Genomic DNA, 18,846 nt, shown 5'->3' on the forward strand with positions numbered 1-18,846 from the left:
TAGTTCCCAAAGTAGGCGGCTCAAAACTCGAAGTAGCCAGTTTTTAGCCGGCTGCCGCCACTTAATGACAACCTAATGTAGACTACAGTACTTTTAAATCTCTAGAAGTGCATTCTAAGCGGGGCTATAAAATTTGTATCTGTTCGGTCATCGCAGGGGAACTTGAGGCTTTTCGAAATTACAAGGGCTTCAGTTTTATTTTCGAGAAAGTATGAGACCGTAATATAATTAAGTTCATTTCTTTATCACCTAGAGATATGCCAAGAGATCAGTCAGGCACAATTTAAAAGATTTGACCAACAAGAAAGGTAAATACAATATTAAAATAATTTTATTCTATTTATATACATTAAGCAGTCAAGATAGCAACACAGTGTAGAAGATACCAGAATTCAAGGTCAAAACAAACTACACTGTAAAATTCAAACTGCATGATAAATGGCATAAGACATAATGCTGCCCCTCTCAAACATGCAAAGGAATACTCCAGTTTTAAACCTGTGAGAGCAACAATTAGGATGCCAGGGAATTATGTTTGATGCCCTATGATATATTCTAACTTTTACATAAAAACTTTGATTAAACAATAATATATACTTAGGGGTCAACTGGGATTCGAACCTACAAAGAAATGGGATGCACATTTCTCCCTGAACTATAACGTGCAAAGTCAGTCTATAAGAAAATATACACCAACTCAACTGTTATTCATACTCAGCAAAGAATTGGGAGGCAGCAGCTTTCTGAACAATTGAATACAAACTTTTATTAGTTTTACGAGCATTATCCTAATGAGCAAATAGACTAAAATGGGACATGGGTGTTCGAGAATAGAAAGTAGAAATAATATTGTGACATGCTGTCTTCTTAGACTGCATCCACTTACTAAAATTTAAAAAATTATTCCCTTTTTCGTTAACTGAAGAGAGTCGTACAACTTTTTATTTAAGCGCCTTTGAACTGTTTTGGTTTAATATCAACCCTTCAAACCAATTCTTTCCTTTTCAAACTGCCTCGACCAAATGAAGCATTTAAAGACACCCAGGCCCGTGGACAGAATTTTTAAGATACATGGATTTTCTCCTGGGGAGTAATCCCCCTTATATAAGCCAACTAGGTATGTGCCACCCCAAAGGGTATGGTTTTTGCACCTTTTTGGTCTAAAAACGGTCAGGACTTGGAGAACCGGGGGGCACACTCCTGGGATTTCAGTCACTTTTGTAAATAACACAAATAAGCAGCCACGGTTTAAATACTAGGGCTACGCGTGAATCCCCGAGAGAGAGAGTTAGCTTCCTTTTTTATTGGGTACTTTGTTTTGCTCTGCGCATAAGTTTTGATTACTCTTTTTAGATAACTCAATCTAAGAGAAGTGAAGGTATATTAAAGTTGTTTCAAACGTGCGGGCTCCAAAAACAAAATGATTTGAAAGGTCTTAATTATGTGCCAGTAATTTTCCTTGCTTTAAATTAGATAAATAAATCCAATCATGGTTAGGGATATTATGTACTAGCTAAGGCTAGAGAACCTAACTTGTGATAGGTAATCACTGATTTCAAAAACCTATCACAATAAAATTGTGACTGCCAGATAAAGAGTATTTCAACAAATCATATCTGACATCATCATTTTGTTATGCTTTTACTAATTTTTTTTTATCTTCTTCACTCATGTAGGTAACAATCTAAAAACAATCTAACAGAAGTACAGTCATTAATTGTACAGTGCTGACCCAACTAAACCAGGATATTTTCAAAATGGTAAGAGCTTGGAGCTTGTAACAACCCCAATCCCGATCTTTATTGAGTGACTTAATAAATTATGGCTCCTAAGGACCTTCCTTGAAGTATTAGAATACATAAAAATTCTGTTATTTATAAAAAGCAATTTACATTTACAACTGGGATTCCAACTCACCAAAAATGGGAGACAGCTGCTCCCTAAACTATGACATAATGCATAATATTTATATAAAGTTAATAACCTCTCCCCATTGGCAGTAGTTTTGCATAAAGGTTTTATGCCAGATAACACTATGGAAACACACAAAAAGTAATGCTCCTCCCTGGACTAATACCTTAGTCTATAATAGATGGCACTTACTATTTTTAACTTACGATTTTTAAAAACACTAGATAACCTGGCATTTCCAACCCAGCAAGCAAGGGAGACAGGAGCTCCCTGGACTGAAACTTCAGTCTATGATAGTTACAACTTACTATTAAAACTGTGTAGATAAACTGGGATTCCAACCCAGCAAGCAAGGTAGACAGGAGCTCCCTGGACTGAAACTTCAGTCTTTAATACTTATTACTTACTATTAAACTTAGATAAACTGGGATTCCAACCCAGCAAGCAAGGGAGACAGCAGCTCCCTGGACTGATACTTCAGTCATTAATAGTTATTACTTACTATTAAACTTAGATAAACTGGGATTCCAACCCAGCAATCAAGGGAGACAGGAGCTCCCTGGACTGTTACTTCAGTCTTTAATACTGTTATTACTTACTATTGAAATTAGATAAACTGGGATTCCAAACCAGCAAGCAAGCGAGACAGGAGCTCCCTGGACTGATACCTCCATCTTTAATAGTTATTACTTACTATTAAAATTAGATAAACTGGGATTCCAACCTTTCAAGCAAGCGAGACAGGAGCTCCCTAGACTGATACTTCAGTCAATAATAGTGTTATTACTTACTGTTAAAATTAGATAAACTGGGATTCCAACCCAGCAAGCAAGGGAGACAGGAGCTCCCTGGACTGATACTTCAGTCTTTAATAGTGTTATTACTTACTATTTAAAGTAGATAAACTGGGATTCCAACCCAGCAAGCAAGCGAAACAGTAGCTCCCTGGACTGATACTTCAGTCTTTAATAGTGTTATTACTTACTATTAAAATTAGATAAACTGGGATTCCAACCCAGCAACCAAGGGAGACACGAGCTCCCTGGACTGTTACTTCAGTCTTTAATACTGTTATTACTTACTATTGAAATTATCTAAACTGGGATTCCAACCCAGCAAGCAAGCGAAACAGTAGCTCCCTGGACTGATACTTCAGTCTATAATATTGTTATTACTTACTATTAAAATTACATAAACTGGGATTCCAACGAAGCAAGCAACGGAGACACAAGCTCCCTGGACTGATACTTCAGTCTTTAATAGTGTTATTACTTACTATTAAAATTAGATAAACTGGGATTCCAACCCAGTAACCAAGGGAGACACGAGCTCCCTGGACTGTTACTTCAGTCTTTAATACTGTTATTACTTACTATTGAGATTATCTAAACTGGGATTCCAACCCAGCAAGCAAGGGAGACAGGAGCTCCCAGGACTGATACCTCCATCTTTAATAGTTATTACTTACTATTAAAATTAGATAAACTGGGATTCCAACCCAGCAAGCAAGCGAGACAGGAGCTCCCTGGACTGATACTTCAGTCATTAATAGATGAAATTTACTATTAAAACTAGATAAACTGGGATTCCAACTCAGCAAGCAAGGGAGACAGGAGCTCCTTGGACTGACACTTCAGTCTTTAATAGTTATTACTTACTATTAAAACTAGATAAACTGGGATTCCAACCCAGCAAGCTAAGCAAGGGAGACAAGAGCTCCCTGGACTGATACTTCAGTCAATAATAGATGAAACTTACTATTAAAACTAGATAAAATGGGAATCCAACCCAGTAAGCAAGGGAGACAGGAGCTCCCTGGACTGATACTTCAGTCATTAATAGATGAAATTTACTATTATAACTAGATAAACTGGGATTCCAACTCAGCAAGCAAGGGAGACAGGAGCTCCCTGGACTGATACTTCAGTCAATAATAGGTGAAAGTTACTATTAAAACTAGATAAACTGGGATTCCAACCCAGCAAGTAAGGAAGACCGGAGCTCCCTGGACTGATACTTCAGTCAATAATAGATGAAACTTACTATTAAAACTAGATAAACTGGGATTCCAACCCAGCAAGCAAGGGAGACAGGAGCTCCCTGGACTGATACTTCAGTCAATAATAGATAAAACGTACTATTAAAACTAGATATACTGCGATTCCAACGCTGCAACGGGGGGGAAAGGGGCTCCCTGGACTGATACTTCAGTCAATGAGAGATGAAACTTACTGTTAAAAGAAAGCATTTACTGGGATTCCAATGTTGCAAGCTAGATAAGTAATACCTGGAGTGATACTAGAGTCTATTATACATGTAGTTGAACCTTTAATACCCTAATTCTAGAACTAAATGAGGTGCATTACACCTTAGCTTTAATTATTATTGATAGTATTATACTGTTCGAGCAGCAGCAATTCTTTCAATAAATTTAATAGCAGCCATAAGTAGAAAAAGGGGATTCCAAAAACAAAGTTGGCTTATTGTTGCCAATACAGTGGCCTCAAGCCAGGTGGAGGGTTTCGTGCGTTCCACAGGGTGCTTGTCTACTTATGCGGTGAGAGTGGTACTGAGCCATCAGTTACACCGAGGTCTGGGTGGTCGCCTCTGACCGACAGGTGATGTATTGGGCACCTGATAAGAAAACGGCTGTTGCACTCAAGTGCTTATCAACTCATTCTGCAGTGGTGCAGAGCTTTACGAGTGATACTGCACGGGCCGTAGCGGTGTACCGCTCATCGGGTCATGCCATATCTCAGCTTCTGTCACGAAACAAGTCTGTTGTAAGCGCTCATGCCCAGGTGTCCCGGTTTGGACGCAAGCGGAGGTCCCCCAATTTATATGGCCGTTGCACTCACGTGCGTCTCGGATACTGCACAGGCCATACACCCTTTTCGTTAGGTCATGCCATATCTCAGCTTCTGTAACGAAACGGGTTTTTTCGAGCCTTTAATTTTTTTTTTTGTTGTTTTTGTTTAAATAAAAAAAATCTCAGTTATTTTAGGTATAATTTCAGATTTTCTTGGAAAGAGTTGTTGCTCTAAGAAGATTATCACTGATTTTCAAAATAATATGCACTTAGGGTAACTGGGATTCCAGCCCAGCAACCAAGGGAGACAGGAGCTCCCGGACTGATACTTCAGTCAAGAATAGATAAAACTTACTATTAAAAGTAGATAAACTGGGATTCCAACCCAGCAAGCAAGGGAGACAGCAGCTCCTTGGACTGATAATTCAGTCAATAATAGATGAAACTTACTATTAAAACTAGATAAACTGGGATTCCAACCCAGCAAGCAAGGGAGACAGGAGCTCCCGGACTGATACTTCAGTCAATAATAGATGAAACTTACTCTTAAAACTAGATAAACTGGGATTCCAACCCAGCAAGCAAGGGAGACAGGAGCTCCCTGGACTGATACTTCAGTCAATAATAGATGAAACTTACTATTAAAAGTAGGTAAACAGGGATTCTAACCCAGCAAGCAAGGGAGACAGGAGCTCCCTGGACTGATTCTTCAGTCAATAATAGATAAAACTTACTATTAAAACTAGATAAAATGGGATTCCAACCCAGCAAGCAAGGGACACAGCAGCTCCCTGGACTGATACTTCAGTCAATATTTGATAAAACTTAGTATTAACACTAGAAAAACTGGGATTCCAACCCAGCAAGCAAGGGAGACAGAGGCTCCCTGGACTGATACTTCAGTCATTAATAGATGAAACTTACTATTAAAACTAGATAAACTGGGATTCCAACTCAGCAAGCAAGGGAGACAGGAGCTCCCTGGACTGATACTTCAGTCAATAATAGATGAAACTTACTATTAAAACTAGATAATCTGGGATTCCAACCCAGCAAACAAGGGAGTCAGCAGCTCCCTGGACTGATACTTTAGTCAATAATAGATGAAACTTACTATTAAAACTAGATAAACTGGGATTCCAACCAACCAAGCAAGGGAGACAGGAGCTCCCGGACCGATGCTTCAGTCATTAATAGATGAAACTTACTCTTAAAACTAGATAAACTGGGATTCCAACCCAGCAAGCAAGGGAGACAGGAGTTCCTTGGATTGATACTTCAGTCAATAATAGATGAAACTTACTATAAAAACTAGATAAACTGGGATTCAAACCCAGCAAGCAAGGAAGACAGGAGCTCCGGGACTGATACTTCAGTCAATAAAAGATGAAACTTACTCTTAAAACTAGATAAACTGGGATTCCAACCCAGCAAGCAACGGAGACAGGAGCTCTCTGTACTGATACTTCAGTCAAGAATAGATAAAATTACTATTAAAACTAGATAAACTGGGATTCCAACCCAGCAAGCAAGGGAGACAGGAGCTCCCTGGACTGATACTTCAGTCAATGAGAGATGAAACTTACTGTTAAAAGAAAGCATTTACTGGGATTCCAATGCAGCAAGCTAAATAAGTAATACCTGGAATGACACTAGAGTCTATTATGCATGTAGTTGAACCTTTAATACCCTAATTCTAGAACTAAATGAGGTGCATTACACCTTAGCTTTAATTATTATTGATAGTATTATACTGTTCGAGCAGCAGCAATTCTTTCAATAAATTTAATAGCAGCCATAAGTAGAAAAAGGGGATTCCAAAAACAAAGTTGGCTTATTGTTGCCAATACAGTGGCCTCAAGCCAGGTGGAGGGTTTCGTGCGTTCCACAGGGTGCTTGTCTACTTATGCGGTGAGAGTGGTACTGAGCCATCAGTTACACCGAGGTCTGGGTGGTCGCCTCTGACCGACAGGTGATGTATTGGGCGCCTGATAAGAAAACGGCCGTTGCACTCAAGTGCTTATCGACTCATTCTGCAGTGGTGCAGAGCTTTACGAGTGATACTGCACGGGCCGTAGCGGTGTACCGCTCATCGGGTCATGCCATATCTCAGCTTCTGTCACAAAACAAGTCTGTTGTAAGCGCTCATGCCCAGGTGTCCCGGTTTGGACACAAGCGGAGGTCCCCCAATTTATATGGCCGTTGCACTCACGTGCGTCTCGGATACTGCACAGGCCATACACCCTTTTCTTTAGGTCATGCCATATCTCAGCTTCTGTAACGAAACGGGTTTTTTCGAGCCTTTAAATTTTTTTTTTGTTTTTGTTTAAATAAAAAAAATCTCAGTTATTTTAGGTATAATTTCAGATTTTCTTGGAAAGAGTTGTTGCTCTAAGAAGATTATCACTGATTTTCAAAGTAATATGCACTTAGGGTAACTGAGATTCCAGCCCAGCAACCAAGGGAGACAGGAGCTCCCGGACTGATACTTCAGTCAAGAATAGATAAAACTTACTGTTAAAACTAGATAAACTGGGATTCCAACCCAGCAAAAAAGGGAGACAGCAGCTCCCTGCACTGATAATTCAGTCAATAATAGATGAAACTTCGTATTAAAACTAGATAAACTGGGATTCCAACCCAGCAAGCAAGGCAGACAGGACCTCCCTGGACTGATACTTCAGTCAATAATAGGTGAAACTTACTATTAAAACTAGAAAAACTGGGATTCCAACCCAGCAAGCAAGGGAGACAGGAGCTCCCTGGACTGATACTTCAGTCAATAATTGATGAAACTTACTATTAAAACTAGATAAACTGGGATTCCAACCCAGCAAGCAAGAGAGACAGGAGCTTCCTGGACTGATAGTTCAGTCATTAATAGATGAAACTTACTATTAAAACTAGATAATCTGGGATTCCAACCCAGCAAACAAGGGAGTCAGCAGCTCCCTGGACTGATACTTTAGTCAATAATAGATGAAACTTACTATTAAAACTAGATAAACTGGGATTCCAACCAACCAAGCAAGGGAGACAGGAGCTCCCGGACCGATACTTCAGTCATTAATAGATGAAACTTACTCTTAAAACTAGATAAACTGGGATTCCAACCCAGCAAGCAAGGGAGACAGGAGCTCCTTGGACTGATACTTCAGTCAATAATAGATGAAACTTACTATAAAAACTAGATAAACTGGGATTCAAACCCAGCAAGGAAGGAAGACAGGAGCTCCGGGACTGATACTTCAGTCAATAAAAGATGAAACTTACTCTTAAAACTAGATAAACTGGGATTCCAACCCAGCAAGCAACGGAGACAGGAGCTCTCGGTACTGATACTTCAGTCAAGAATAGATAAAATTACTATTAAAACTAGATAAACTGGGATTCCAACCCAGCAAGCAAGGGAGACAGGAGCTCCCTGGACTGATACTTCAGTCAATAATAGATGAAACTTACTATTAAAGTAGGTAAACAGGTATTCCAACCCAGCAAGCAAGGGAGACAGGAGCTCCCTGGACTGATACTTCAGTCAATAATAGATAAAACTTACTATTAAAACTAGATAAAATGGGATTCCAACCCAGCAAGCAAGGGAGTCAGGAGCTCCCTGGACTGATACTTCAGTCAATATTTGATAAAACTTAGTATTAACACTAGATAAACTGGGATTCAAACCCAGCAAGCAAGGGAGACACCAGCTTCCTGGACTCGGATACTTCAGTCAATAATAGATGAAACTTACTATTGAAACTAGATAAACTGGGATTCCAACCCAGCAAGCAAGGGAGACAGGAGCTCCCTGGACTGATACTTCAGTCAATATTTGATAAAACTTAGTATTAACACTAGATAAACTGGGATTCCAACCCAGCAAGCAAGGGAGACAGCAGCTTCCTGGACTGATACTTCAGTCAATAATAGATGAAACTTACTATTAAAACTAGATAATCTGGGATTCCAACCCAGCAAACAAGGGAGTCAGCAGCTCCCTGGACTGATACTTTAGTCAATAATAGATGAAACTTACTATTAAAACTAGATAAACTGGGATTCCAACCAACCAAGCAAGGGAGACAGGAGCTCCCGGACCGATACTTCAGTCATTAATAGATGAAACTTACTCTTAAAACTAGATAAACTGGGATTCCAACCCAGCAAGCAAGGGAGACAGGAGTTCCTTGGACTGATACTTCAGTCAATAATAGATGAAACTTACTATAAAAACTAGATAAACTGGGATTCAAACCCAGCAAGCAAGGAAGACAGGAGCTCCGGGACTGATACTTCAGTCAATAAAAGATGAAACTTACTCTTAAAACTAGATAAACTGGGATTCCAACCCAGCAAGCAACGGAGACAGGAGCTCTCTGTACTGATACTTCAGTCAAGAATAGATAAAATTACTATTAAAACTAGATAAACTGGGATTCCAACCCAGCAAGCAAGGGAGACAGGAGCTCCCTGGACTGATACTTCAGTCAATAAATGATGAAACTTACTATTAAAGTAGGTAAACAGGTATTCCAACCCAGCAAGCAAGGGAGACAGGAGCTCCCTGGACTGATACTTCAGTCAATAATGGATAAAACTTACTATTAAAACTAGATAAAATGGGATTCCAACCCAGCAAGCAAGGGAGTCAGGAGCTCCCTGGACTGATACTTCAGTCGATATTTGATAAAACTTAGTATTAACACTAGATAAACTGGGATTCCAACCCAGCAAGCAAGGGAGACAGCAGCTTCCTGGACTCGGATACTTCAGTCAATAATAGATGAAACTTACTATTAAATCTAGCTAAACTGGGATTCCAACCCAGCAGGCAAGGGAGACAGGAGCTCCCTGGACTGATACTTCAGTCAATATTTGATAAAACTTAGTATTAACACTAGATAAACTGGGATTCCAACCCAGCAAGCAAGGGAGACAGCAGCTTCCTGGACTGATACTTCAGTCAATAATAGATGAAACTTACTAATAAAACTAGATAAACTGGGATTCCAACCCAGCAAGCAAGGGAGACAGGAGCTCCCTGGACTGATACTTCAGTCAATAATAGATGAAACTTACTTTTAAAACTAGATAAACTGGGATTCTAACCCAGCAAGCAAGGTAGACAGGAGCTCCCGGACTAATACTTCAGTCAATAATAGGTGAAACTTACTATTAAAACTAGATAAACTGGGATTCCAACCCAGTAAGCAAGGGAGACAGGAGCTCTCTGGAGTGATACTTCAGTCAATAATAGATGAAACTTACTATTAAAACTAGATAAACTGGGATTCCAGCCCAGGAAGCAAGCTGGGAGACAGGGGCTCCCTGGGCTGATACTTCAGTCAATAATAGATAAAACTTAGTATTAAAACTAGATAAAATGGGATTCCAACCCGCAAGCAAGGGAGACAGGAGCTCCCTGGACTGATGCTTCAGTCAATAATAGGTGAAACTTACTATTAAAACTAGATAAACTGGGATTTCAACCCAGTAAGCAAGGGAGACAGAAGCTCCCTGGACTGATACTTTAGTCAATAATAGATGAAACTTTTTATTAAAACTAGATAAACAGGGATTCCAACCCATCAAGAAAGGGAGACAAGTGCTTCCTGGGCTGATACTTTAGTCAATAATAGATGAAACTTACTATTAAAACTAGATAAAGTGGTATTCCAACCCAGAAAGCAAGGGATTCAGGGGCTTCCTGGACTGATAGTTCAGTCTATCATAGTTATTACTTACTATGAAAATTAGATAAACTGGGACTCCAACCCAGCAAGCAATGGAGTGAGGAGTTCCCTGGACTGATACTTCAGTCGATCGTAGTTATTACTTACTATTAAAATTAGATAAACTGGGATTCCAACCCAGCAATCAAGGGAGACTAGAGCTCCTTAGTCTGAGAAGAAGAACACCCAATTGCATTTGCCTGAAATCTGCTGTTAATTAGGGCCAATGGGATTTGCAGTCACTATCATTTTATTTGAGGAGAGAACTGTTTTCACTTTAATTTAATTTATTTTTAATTGCGTATAATTTCATTTAACATGGAAGAGACACTTCATGGATCTGTTAATAAACTTTTAATAGAATTATTACTATTATTATAATTGTTATTGTTATTATTATTATTATTACTGATATACCATTAGATGATTAGATACCATAAAAAGATAATAACTGTAATGATTCAAATTGTATATTTCACTTAGTAAACATAGATTTGAACCTGGAAATTATTTAAGTGTTTGACTCTCCACTGTTATATCTTTGCAGGTTATAACAAGGCTTTTGCTGGACGCTTTAAATATATCTAAGTGGAGACGTCGGAAATGAATTTATTGTATTTACAGTGTAACTTTACGATTTTGCGCAGTTGTTGTTACAGGGAAAATGCTATTTGAGGGTACAGTGAGAGTCGACTTGTCTTTATTGATATGATTTTTTATGTCTCGGCCCACTAAGAATATCTGCTGATGGTCAGATTTTTTTAGTGGGCGTTAAACTTCATTTCTTATCTATATCCCTTATCGGTGCAAATCAAAATAGGTTGTATTAGTTTAATTTACGTCTGTTGGTAACATCCTCTAAGCGCTTGTTTCTTTTTCTTTAGCTTTTTTATTTTCTAGATTGAATCTACCCGGTTATTTTTGTTCATCACGTGGGGAGGCGTTTTCTACGCTTCAGGTATAATGGATATGTTTCTTTGCATTAATCCCCGGTTTTCTCCTTAGGCCTAGATATTGAGCACCACGAGGAGCTCGAGGAGTTCGGATTGATATACTCTAGAATAAGAGCACAACATCGTATGTGTAGTACCCGGCGTCGTTTGCTAGTGAGAGAATAGAGAACAAAGAAGTGAACGACTGAAATGAACTCATTTAACTCTATAGCAAACGGGAGCCAGAAAAATAAGTTTCTTATATGTGCTTATTGCAAAAAGTACGTTTAAACCCGAAAATGGTGTTGGGTTTGGCAGAAGTACCTGAATTTTTTATCGTTGAGATTCTTTATATATATTTTGCTAACAGATACTTACTTTGGTCGTTATATTTACTGAGTTCAGGTTCCTTTTTTAAATTGCACTTTTATAGTTTACAAAGATTGAAAAATCGTCATCTGGTGGAACCTGTACTAGCTGATGAAACAACACCAACAATGAAAGGTACGTTATCTCTTGAGAAGAATTGAATAACCCCAGTTTTTACAACAGGGTTCGAACAGGGGCGGTCCAAAAAATAACGGGCTGTTAGACTAAATCACTTAAATAACTAACCAACGCGAAAAACAAGAGCACAAAATAACCAGTACTCAAATTTCTCTATTTCTACAGTCTACTGATAAACATTGCACTTTCTTCTGTTTTAGGACGTGTTTCTCAAGTTGGACATCTGAAGAAATGCCTGCGTGTTACGATACAGCTAAAGTGAAGATGTAGCGATCAAGATGAAATACTTTAGAAAATTAATCTAACAATTTTTTTTTTCCAGTAATATAAAAGCTAAATAAAACTTTGTAGAATTCTGCTACAGTAGCAGTCAACATTTTCGAAGGAGGACTTTCCTTCTTACGGAAACAACTGCTACTGGGCAACAATGGCTTTTTTTTGTGTGTTCTGAAATTATTAAGGATAGGTCTATTCAAAATATCTTTAATGTTAATCTTCGTGTTCCTAAACACTTAAATGACTGTAATGAACACTCTCGCCATTTTTCGGGGGTACTCGTTGACTACTTTGGCTTGCGTTAATCTTCATATACTAGACCTACCATAACTTCGAACACGCGCTATGGTAAACGCTTACAGTAATGCCTTTACAAAATTGCGTTCATTGAAATGAACACTGCCCCATCTTTCGGGGATACTTTCGACAACTTTTGACCACTATCTTTGACTTCTTCGGCCTGCGTTAAGTCTTCATGTTTACTTACCATTTCTACGAACCGGCGCTATCGTAAATGGCTATATGCCTTTGTCAAAATGAATACTCTTGCCATCCTTCGGGGTACTTTCGGTAACTTTCGACCACTATCATTGACTACTTCGACTTGCGTCAGTCTTCATAGAACCTTATGAGTACCATTACTTCGAACGCGCGCTATCGCCAACTTGTGAACACTAAAATGTTAATGAACACCCTTCGGGGTACTTTCGGTAACTTTCGACCAGTATCGTTGACTACTTCGACTTGCATCAATCTTCATAGAGACTTATACCATTACTTGGAACGCGCGCTATCACCAACTTGTGAACACTAAAATGTTAATGAACACCCTTCGGGGTACTTTCGGTAACTTTCGTCCAGTATCGTTGACTACTGCGACTTGCATCAATCTTCATAGAGACTTATACCATTACTTGGAACGCGCGCTATCGCCAACTTGTGAACACTATAATGTTAATGAGCACCCTCGCAATCCTTCAGGGTACTTTCGGTAACTTTCGACCACTATTGTTGACTACTTCGGCTTGCGTTAATATTCATTATAAACTTACTACTGATCACTTCGAACGCGCGCTATAGCAAACATTTAAATGTCTTTGCGAGCTTCGCGCAAAACCGGCCTCCTGTAAATCTAAAAACGGCCTCTAGCTGTCACCATAATGTTTTAAACCAAATTTATACCGACTTGTTTAAAGGTGTATCTTCTTTTTAACACTATGTATTTACATGAATGTTTTTGCGCTCTTGTTAACCTTCCGTCGCCGTTATCAATTATTTTATGCTTTGTTGTGTATAGAGTGCTTTAGTAACCTTTATTTCCATAACTAATACGCTTTCGATCGCGCGATTCCGTACACTTGGCGAACGTGCATCAACTTCGTTAACTTCACGTAGTGTTACCCGATCTTGTAACTTTTCATTCTCGATCCTCAACTGTGGTCTCGGTTGCCTTGAGGGTAGAGGGTAGAGATTTGCTTTGCGTTTAAAGTGAATGAGATTTGGTTAATGTATATAACGTTATACATAATAAGCCCAATATGTAATGTAAAGGAGTTGATAATGGATAAGCCGCATAAAGAATGTGGAATAGTGGGTTGTAAGCTATTGATTCTATAAATTTATACCAAGCTGCAACTGTTGAGTTAATCAAGGGATTGACTTTTAAAGAAACTGCAGTGATAAACTGGTGGGAAAATTAAATAAAAATTGTTTTAATCTGAATTTAAGCTTGTAAAATAATTTTACCGCAGTAATGAGAATTAAAAGGTTGCTTCTCGAGCGCTATCCATTTTTTGCCCGCAGGTGGCTGAGAAATAGATGATTCACTCGATTGAAGCTTATTTTTCTGGTTTGCTTTCGAACCACAATGGGTTTATGCGGTTTTAATTCAGTAGCTCCTCTAGATCTCGTTACTATCGAATTTCGCGTAAAAATGCCTTTACAAAATTGCGTTCAGTGAAATGAACACTGTCTCCATCTTTCGGGGTTACTTTCGACAACTTTTGACCACTATCGTTGACTTCTTCGGCCTGCGTAAAATCTTCATGTTTACTTGCCATTTCAAAGAACCGGCGCTGTCGTAAACTCTCGCCATCTTTCGGGGGTACTTTAGGTAACTTTCGACCACTATCATTGACTAACTCGACTGGCGTCAATCTTCATAGAGACTTATACCATTACTTGGAACGCGCGCTATCGCCAACTTGTGAATGAACACCCTCGCAATCCTTTGGGGTACTTTCGACCACTATCATTGACTACTTCGGCTTGCGTTAATCTTCATTATAAACTTACTACTGATTACTTCGAACGCGCGCTATAGCAAACACTTAAATGTCTTTGCGAGCTTCGCGCAAAACCGACCTCCTGTAAATCTAAAAACGGAATGTAGCTGTCACCATGATGTTGTAAACCAAATTTATACCGACTTGTTTAAAGGTGTATCTTCGTTTTAACACTAAGTATTCACATGAATGTTTTTGCGCTCTTGTTAACCTTCCGTCGCCGTTATCAATTATTTTATGCTTTGTTATGTATAGAGTGCTTTAGTAACCTTTATTTCCATGACTAATACGCTTTCGATCGCGCGATTCCGTACACTTGCCGAACGTGCATCAACTTCGTTAACTCCACGTAGTGTTACCCGATCTTGTAACTTTTCATTCTCGATCCTCAACTGTGGTCTCGGTTGCCTTGAGGGTAGAGGGTAGAGATTTGCTTTGCGTTTAACGTGAATGGTATTTGGTTAATGTATATGACGTTATACATAATAAGCCCAATATGTAATATAAAGGAGTTGATAATGGATAAGCCACATAAAGAATGTGGAATAGTGGGTTGTAAGCTATTGATTCTATAAATTTATACCAAGCTGCAACTGTTGAGTTAATCAAGGCATTGACTTTTAAAGAAACTGTAGTGATAAACTGGTGAGAAAATTAAATAACAATTGTTTTAATCTGAATTTAAGCTTGTAAAATAATTTTACCACAGTAATGAGAATTAAAAGGTTGCTTCTCGAGCGCTATCCATTTTTTGCCCGCAGGAGTCTAAGAAAAAAAGAAAGAAACTGATAGAGCTGAGAAATAGATGGTTCACTCGATTGAAGCTTATTATTCTGGTTTGCTTTCGAACCACAATGGCTTTATGCGGTTTTATAATTCAATAGCTTCTCTAGATCTCGTTACTATCGAATTTCGCGTCCGCTCACTGGCGTCTTCTTCGGCCTTCACGTTCGCTCCACCAGATCCAGTTCGCCTCGAAAGCAATGCAAGCGCATGGAATTCTTATGACATGCAGTTACAATATTTTAATATTAACTCCCAACGGTTTAACTCCAGATTAGGCAGCTGGCAATCAGCATCTTGTTTTTTCTCGTTATTAAAGTATCGTTGCTTGTCTCAGTCTTCTTATTTCCTTATTTTCTTGGAAATCATCCCAAACAATGCACGTTCTTAAAGGGGGAGGTAAGGGGGAGGTTTTTGATAAACGCTGTCTGAAGTGTTTATCTGAATTTCTTCAAAAATTAACATCATTTTAAATTTATTGCAAAGTAGATATAACTCGGTTAAGTCGACAACCTGTATTTAATATTATCTATCCAATACTGTGTATTTAACAATTCCTGTCTTAAATTGTAATAAAATCAAAATTGTAATGAGTGTGTTAGCGTAAGTAATACTTTGTCTAATAACGTATTAGTTTGTGTAATGGGTACTAAGCTGTTACATCGCACGCGATTTAAATTCAACGGCGATTTCACATAGTACAATATGTAATTCTGAAGATGACAAATGTACCATCAAACCTTTAAACCTACCAACGTTATTTGTCTGTTGAAATCAGACAGTGTGCTTACCAGTTCCATTTTGCAGGGTCCTTACTTCATTTTTTCCCTCTTATTTTTCACATAACTTCTTTCTAGTCGAAAAATTTCACCCACGTCAGATACAATCTTATCAGAATACACGGCCACTGTCAAAGCAACAACGATTTCGTACAATCATCGCTTCTTGGTAGCAAAGAACAATATCGATTCCCATCGATTTTCCTCCCCGTCTCTAATGCATAGAAATTCCGAGACAATGCTGTTTTCTAAGGAAACTGGCGATTTTTAAAACTCTAAACTACGACCTTTTTTTCAATAATTACAGCAAAAAGATAACCATCACATATTGTTATTTATCATATGGAGGAGAGTGTTTTACTGGGAACTAAACCACTCGTAGATTCCATACGCCACTTCATCCGGGACCCGAGAGACGTATTTTCCGTATGTCACCTTTGTGAGTGTCGTATCGTTCAATGACGTCACGATTCCCGCCTTTTGCTTTTGTTGAATTGGTTTCTCCACATAATAAAAAGAACATTACACGTTGGCTCGAAGATATGAATTTTATGTTCGAGTGGCAAGAACAATATCTCACTCGTTCGCTTCGCTCACTCGTGAGATATTGTTCTTGCCACTCGAACATAAAATTCATATCTTCTCGCCACCGTGTAATATCCTCTATATTTTTTTATTACGTACCTATTAAGATTTTGCAAGCAAGGTTTGACTAGGTTGGAAACTAATGATATTAAGAGTTGGCGAAATTGACGAAGGTCGGTTGAGCTGCCACTGGCTGGTGCTGACAAAAAATTGTTTTTAGCATTTGAAAACAAACCACTCTCCAGCAGAGTCTTGGTCTAAGATAAATGTAATATCAAAAATGTAACTTTAGACGCCGGCCATGTGTTCTTCATTATTCACTTGGTTTCTTCTTTTCAAGTTTTACTGTCAATACTTGCTGAGACAGCTTATACACAAGGTCAGTTTTGCTTGATTATCTCAGTTCCTATTATTGTTATGAAGTTGTTATTTTTCAGGCATTTTTAACGGCCACAACAAGTTTGTGTCAGTAACTTTTCAGTTTTTTGTATTCTGTATAGTGCACAACAAAACTAGGCAATACATCGGATAACAAAAGGAGTCTAAAGGCGTCTAAGAACAAACATTATTAAACTATTTTCAGTTGATATTCATGATAAAAGTGATACCTAGAAACCGAATTTGATTCAAGAGATGCGTGATATTTAAGCTAATAAATTCTCAGAGTGATTTTTGCTTCGAAAGTATACCGAATGGAACGAAGGCGGTTTTGATTATGGTTTTCATACACGTACCATGCTGGAGCCCAAAAAAGATTCTTTTTGCTGGTTGTATTGCCACTTTTCTTTGTCGCTCAAATTGAAATAACAAATCTGAAAACACAATTTTTTAATAACGTGGTTTTTTTTGCTAAATTAAATTGAATTAATTTTATAAAAATTTTAGGAATTAATTTTAAAAATCTTGTCCTGGTGTTTTTAAGTGTCCACAAAACACTAATATTAACTTCTTTTTAGATTTAAAACATTTTGCGCTATAAAGGCGTTTTTGCTTTGAAAATATATTTTAATAACTTTCAGCGTTTTCGATACTCTGCTGTTTTTCGAATTTTTTTAAATACTGTCCTTTCTACAGGATTGGACTCCGGGTTTCGCCAAGATTTTTTCATGCAAGACGATCATCACTATCTAAATGTTCCTAGACTTGAAACATTCACTGTCTCCGACAAGCTTGCCTGCAACATTAATTGCTTGAGAAATCCTTCTTGCTTGTCTGTTAATCTGGCCGCCATCGAAACTGCAGCCGATGAAAAGATTTGGTGCGAGTTGTTGTCCTCTGAAAAGAACAGCAACCCCGAGAAGTATAAAAGAAACACGACCTCCCATCATTTAAGTTCCTTCTTGAAGGTAGTTGTAAATTCAGTGATAATCTACTCTAAATAACTGATCTGTTTTTGTAGAAAATGTTCGATGATATTTCGAAATATTACTATTTCAGACCTCTTGCGTTTCCTCGCCGTGCCGCAATGGAGGTACGTGTGTGTCAAGCTTCAACCATCACACTTTTTATTGCAATTGCAGAGAAGGTTTTGTTGGAGTATCTTGCGAAGTAGGTAATAAACGTTACGTTACGCTTTTGCGAAAAAAAAAACACACACACAGTTTGCACGGTCGGCACATCCTGCAAAAGTCTGCGTAGTCTTTGCAGTCAAAACAGTCCGCTTCATAGTCTCCAGTCTGGACAGTCTTCGCAGTCTGAACAATCAACAGTCTTCGTTGTCTGCAGTCTGGGCAGTCTGTGGTCGGCACAGGCTGTGCAGTCTGCTGTCCGGATAGTCTGCACAGTTTGGACAGTCTGTAAGGTCTGCAAAGTCTGCAGTCTGAACAGGCTGCAGTCTAGCGGTGCGAAGTCTGCACAGCCTACACTCTGCAGTCTGCACAATCAGGACAGTCTGCAGTGTCTGCACAGTCTGCAATCAGCAGCATGCGTTTCCGCATGACCGCGACTCAGTCGATTATCCGCGATGTTATTTGACAAGAAAGACAAACTTGAAATTGTCCAGTTTGTTCCTTATCAGTAACTCGAGCTTGTGTGCTAATTTCGAATCGCGCTCAGCAATAATGTAGCGAGAGAACTAAGTTTTCCGGCCTCGGTTCCCTTTTCAATTTTGTGAGGTACTGTGTGTAACAAACCGACGAACTGCCTAGCCAGTGTGAACAGCATGCCGACTGGGATTGCGAAGATCGTCTCCTATTATCTTAGATGAGGAAATTGAACCGATTCAAAGAGGAAAAATGGATTGTTATTTCT

General features: G+C 38.7%; 1 protein-coding gene and 1 long non-coding RNA gene across 3 annotated transcripts in view; both read left to right on the plus strand.

Annotated features, from left to right (window-relative positions):
• The first annotated feature begins 1,674 nt into the window (after window positions 1-1,674).
• LOC140942875 (uncharacterized) lies at window positions 1,675-12,399 on the plus strand. 2 transcript variants are annotated; one of them, XR_012166577.1, is made up of 4 exons: window positions 1,675-1,760; window positions 11,334-11,407; window positions 11,815-11,885; window positions 12,089-12,399. It is a non-coding gene; the product is annotated as an uncharacterized lncRNA (long non-coding RNA). The 2 variants fall into 2 exon arrangements; XR_012166576.1 differs by lacking the exon at window positions 1,675-1,760 and having other exon boundaries at window positions 11,300-11,407.
• A 4,339-nt stretch (window positions 12,400-16,738) lies between these two features.
• The window catches only part of LOC140944439 (uncharacterized), a 4,378-nt gene continuing 2,270 nt past the window's right edge, over window positions 16,739-18,846 (plus strand). The window contains exons 1-3 of the mRNA XM_073393583.1: window positions 16,739-16,769; window positions 17,671-17,942; window positions 18,034-18,148. Coding sequence (XP_073249684.1) covers window positions 16,739-16,769; window positions 17,671-17,942; window positions 18,034-18,148 — 418 coding nt within the window. The remainder of the gene's footprint in view (window positions 16,770-17,670; window positions 17,943-18,033; window positions 18,149-18,846) is intronic.

The sequence above is a fragment of the Porites lutea genome, chromosome 7 (assembly GCF_958299795.1).
Source record: "Porites lutea chromosome 7, jaPorLute2.1, whole genome shotgun sequence".
Taxonomy (NCBI): Eukaryota; Metazoa; Cnidaria; class Anthozoa; order Scleractinia; family Poritidae; genus Porites; species Porites lutea.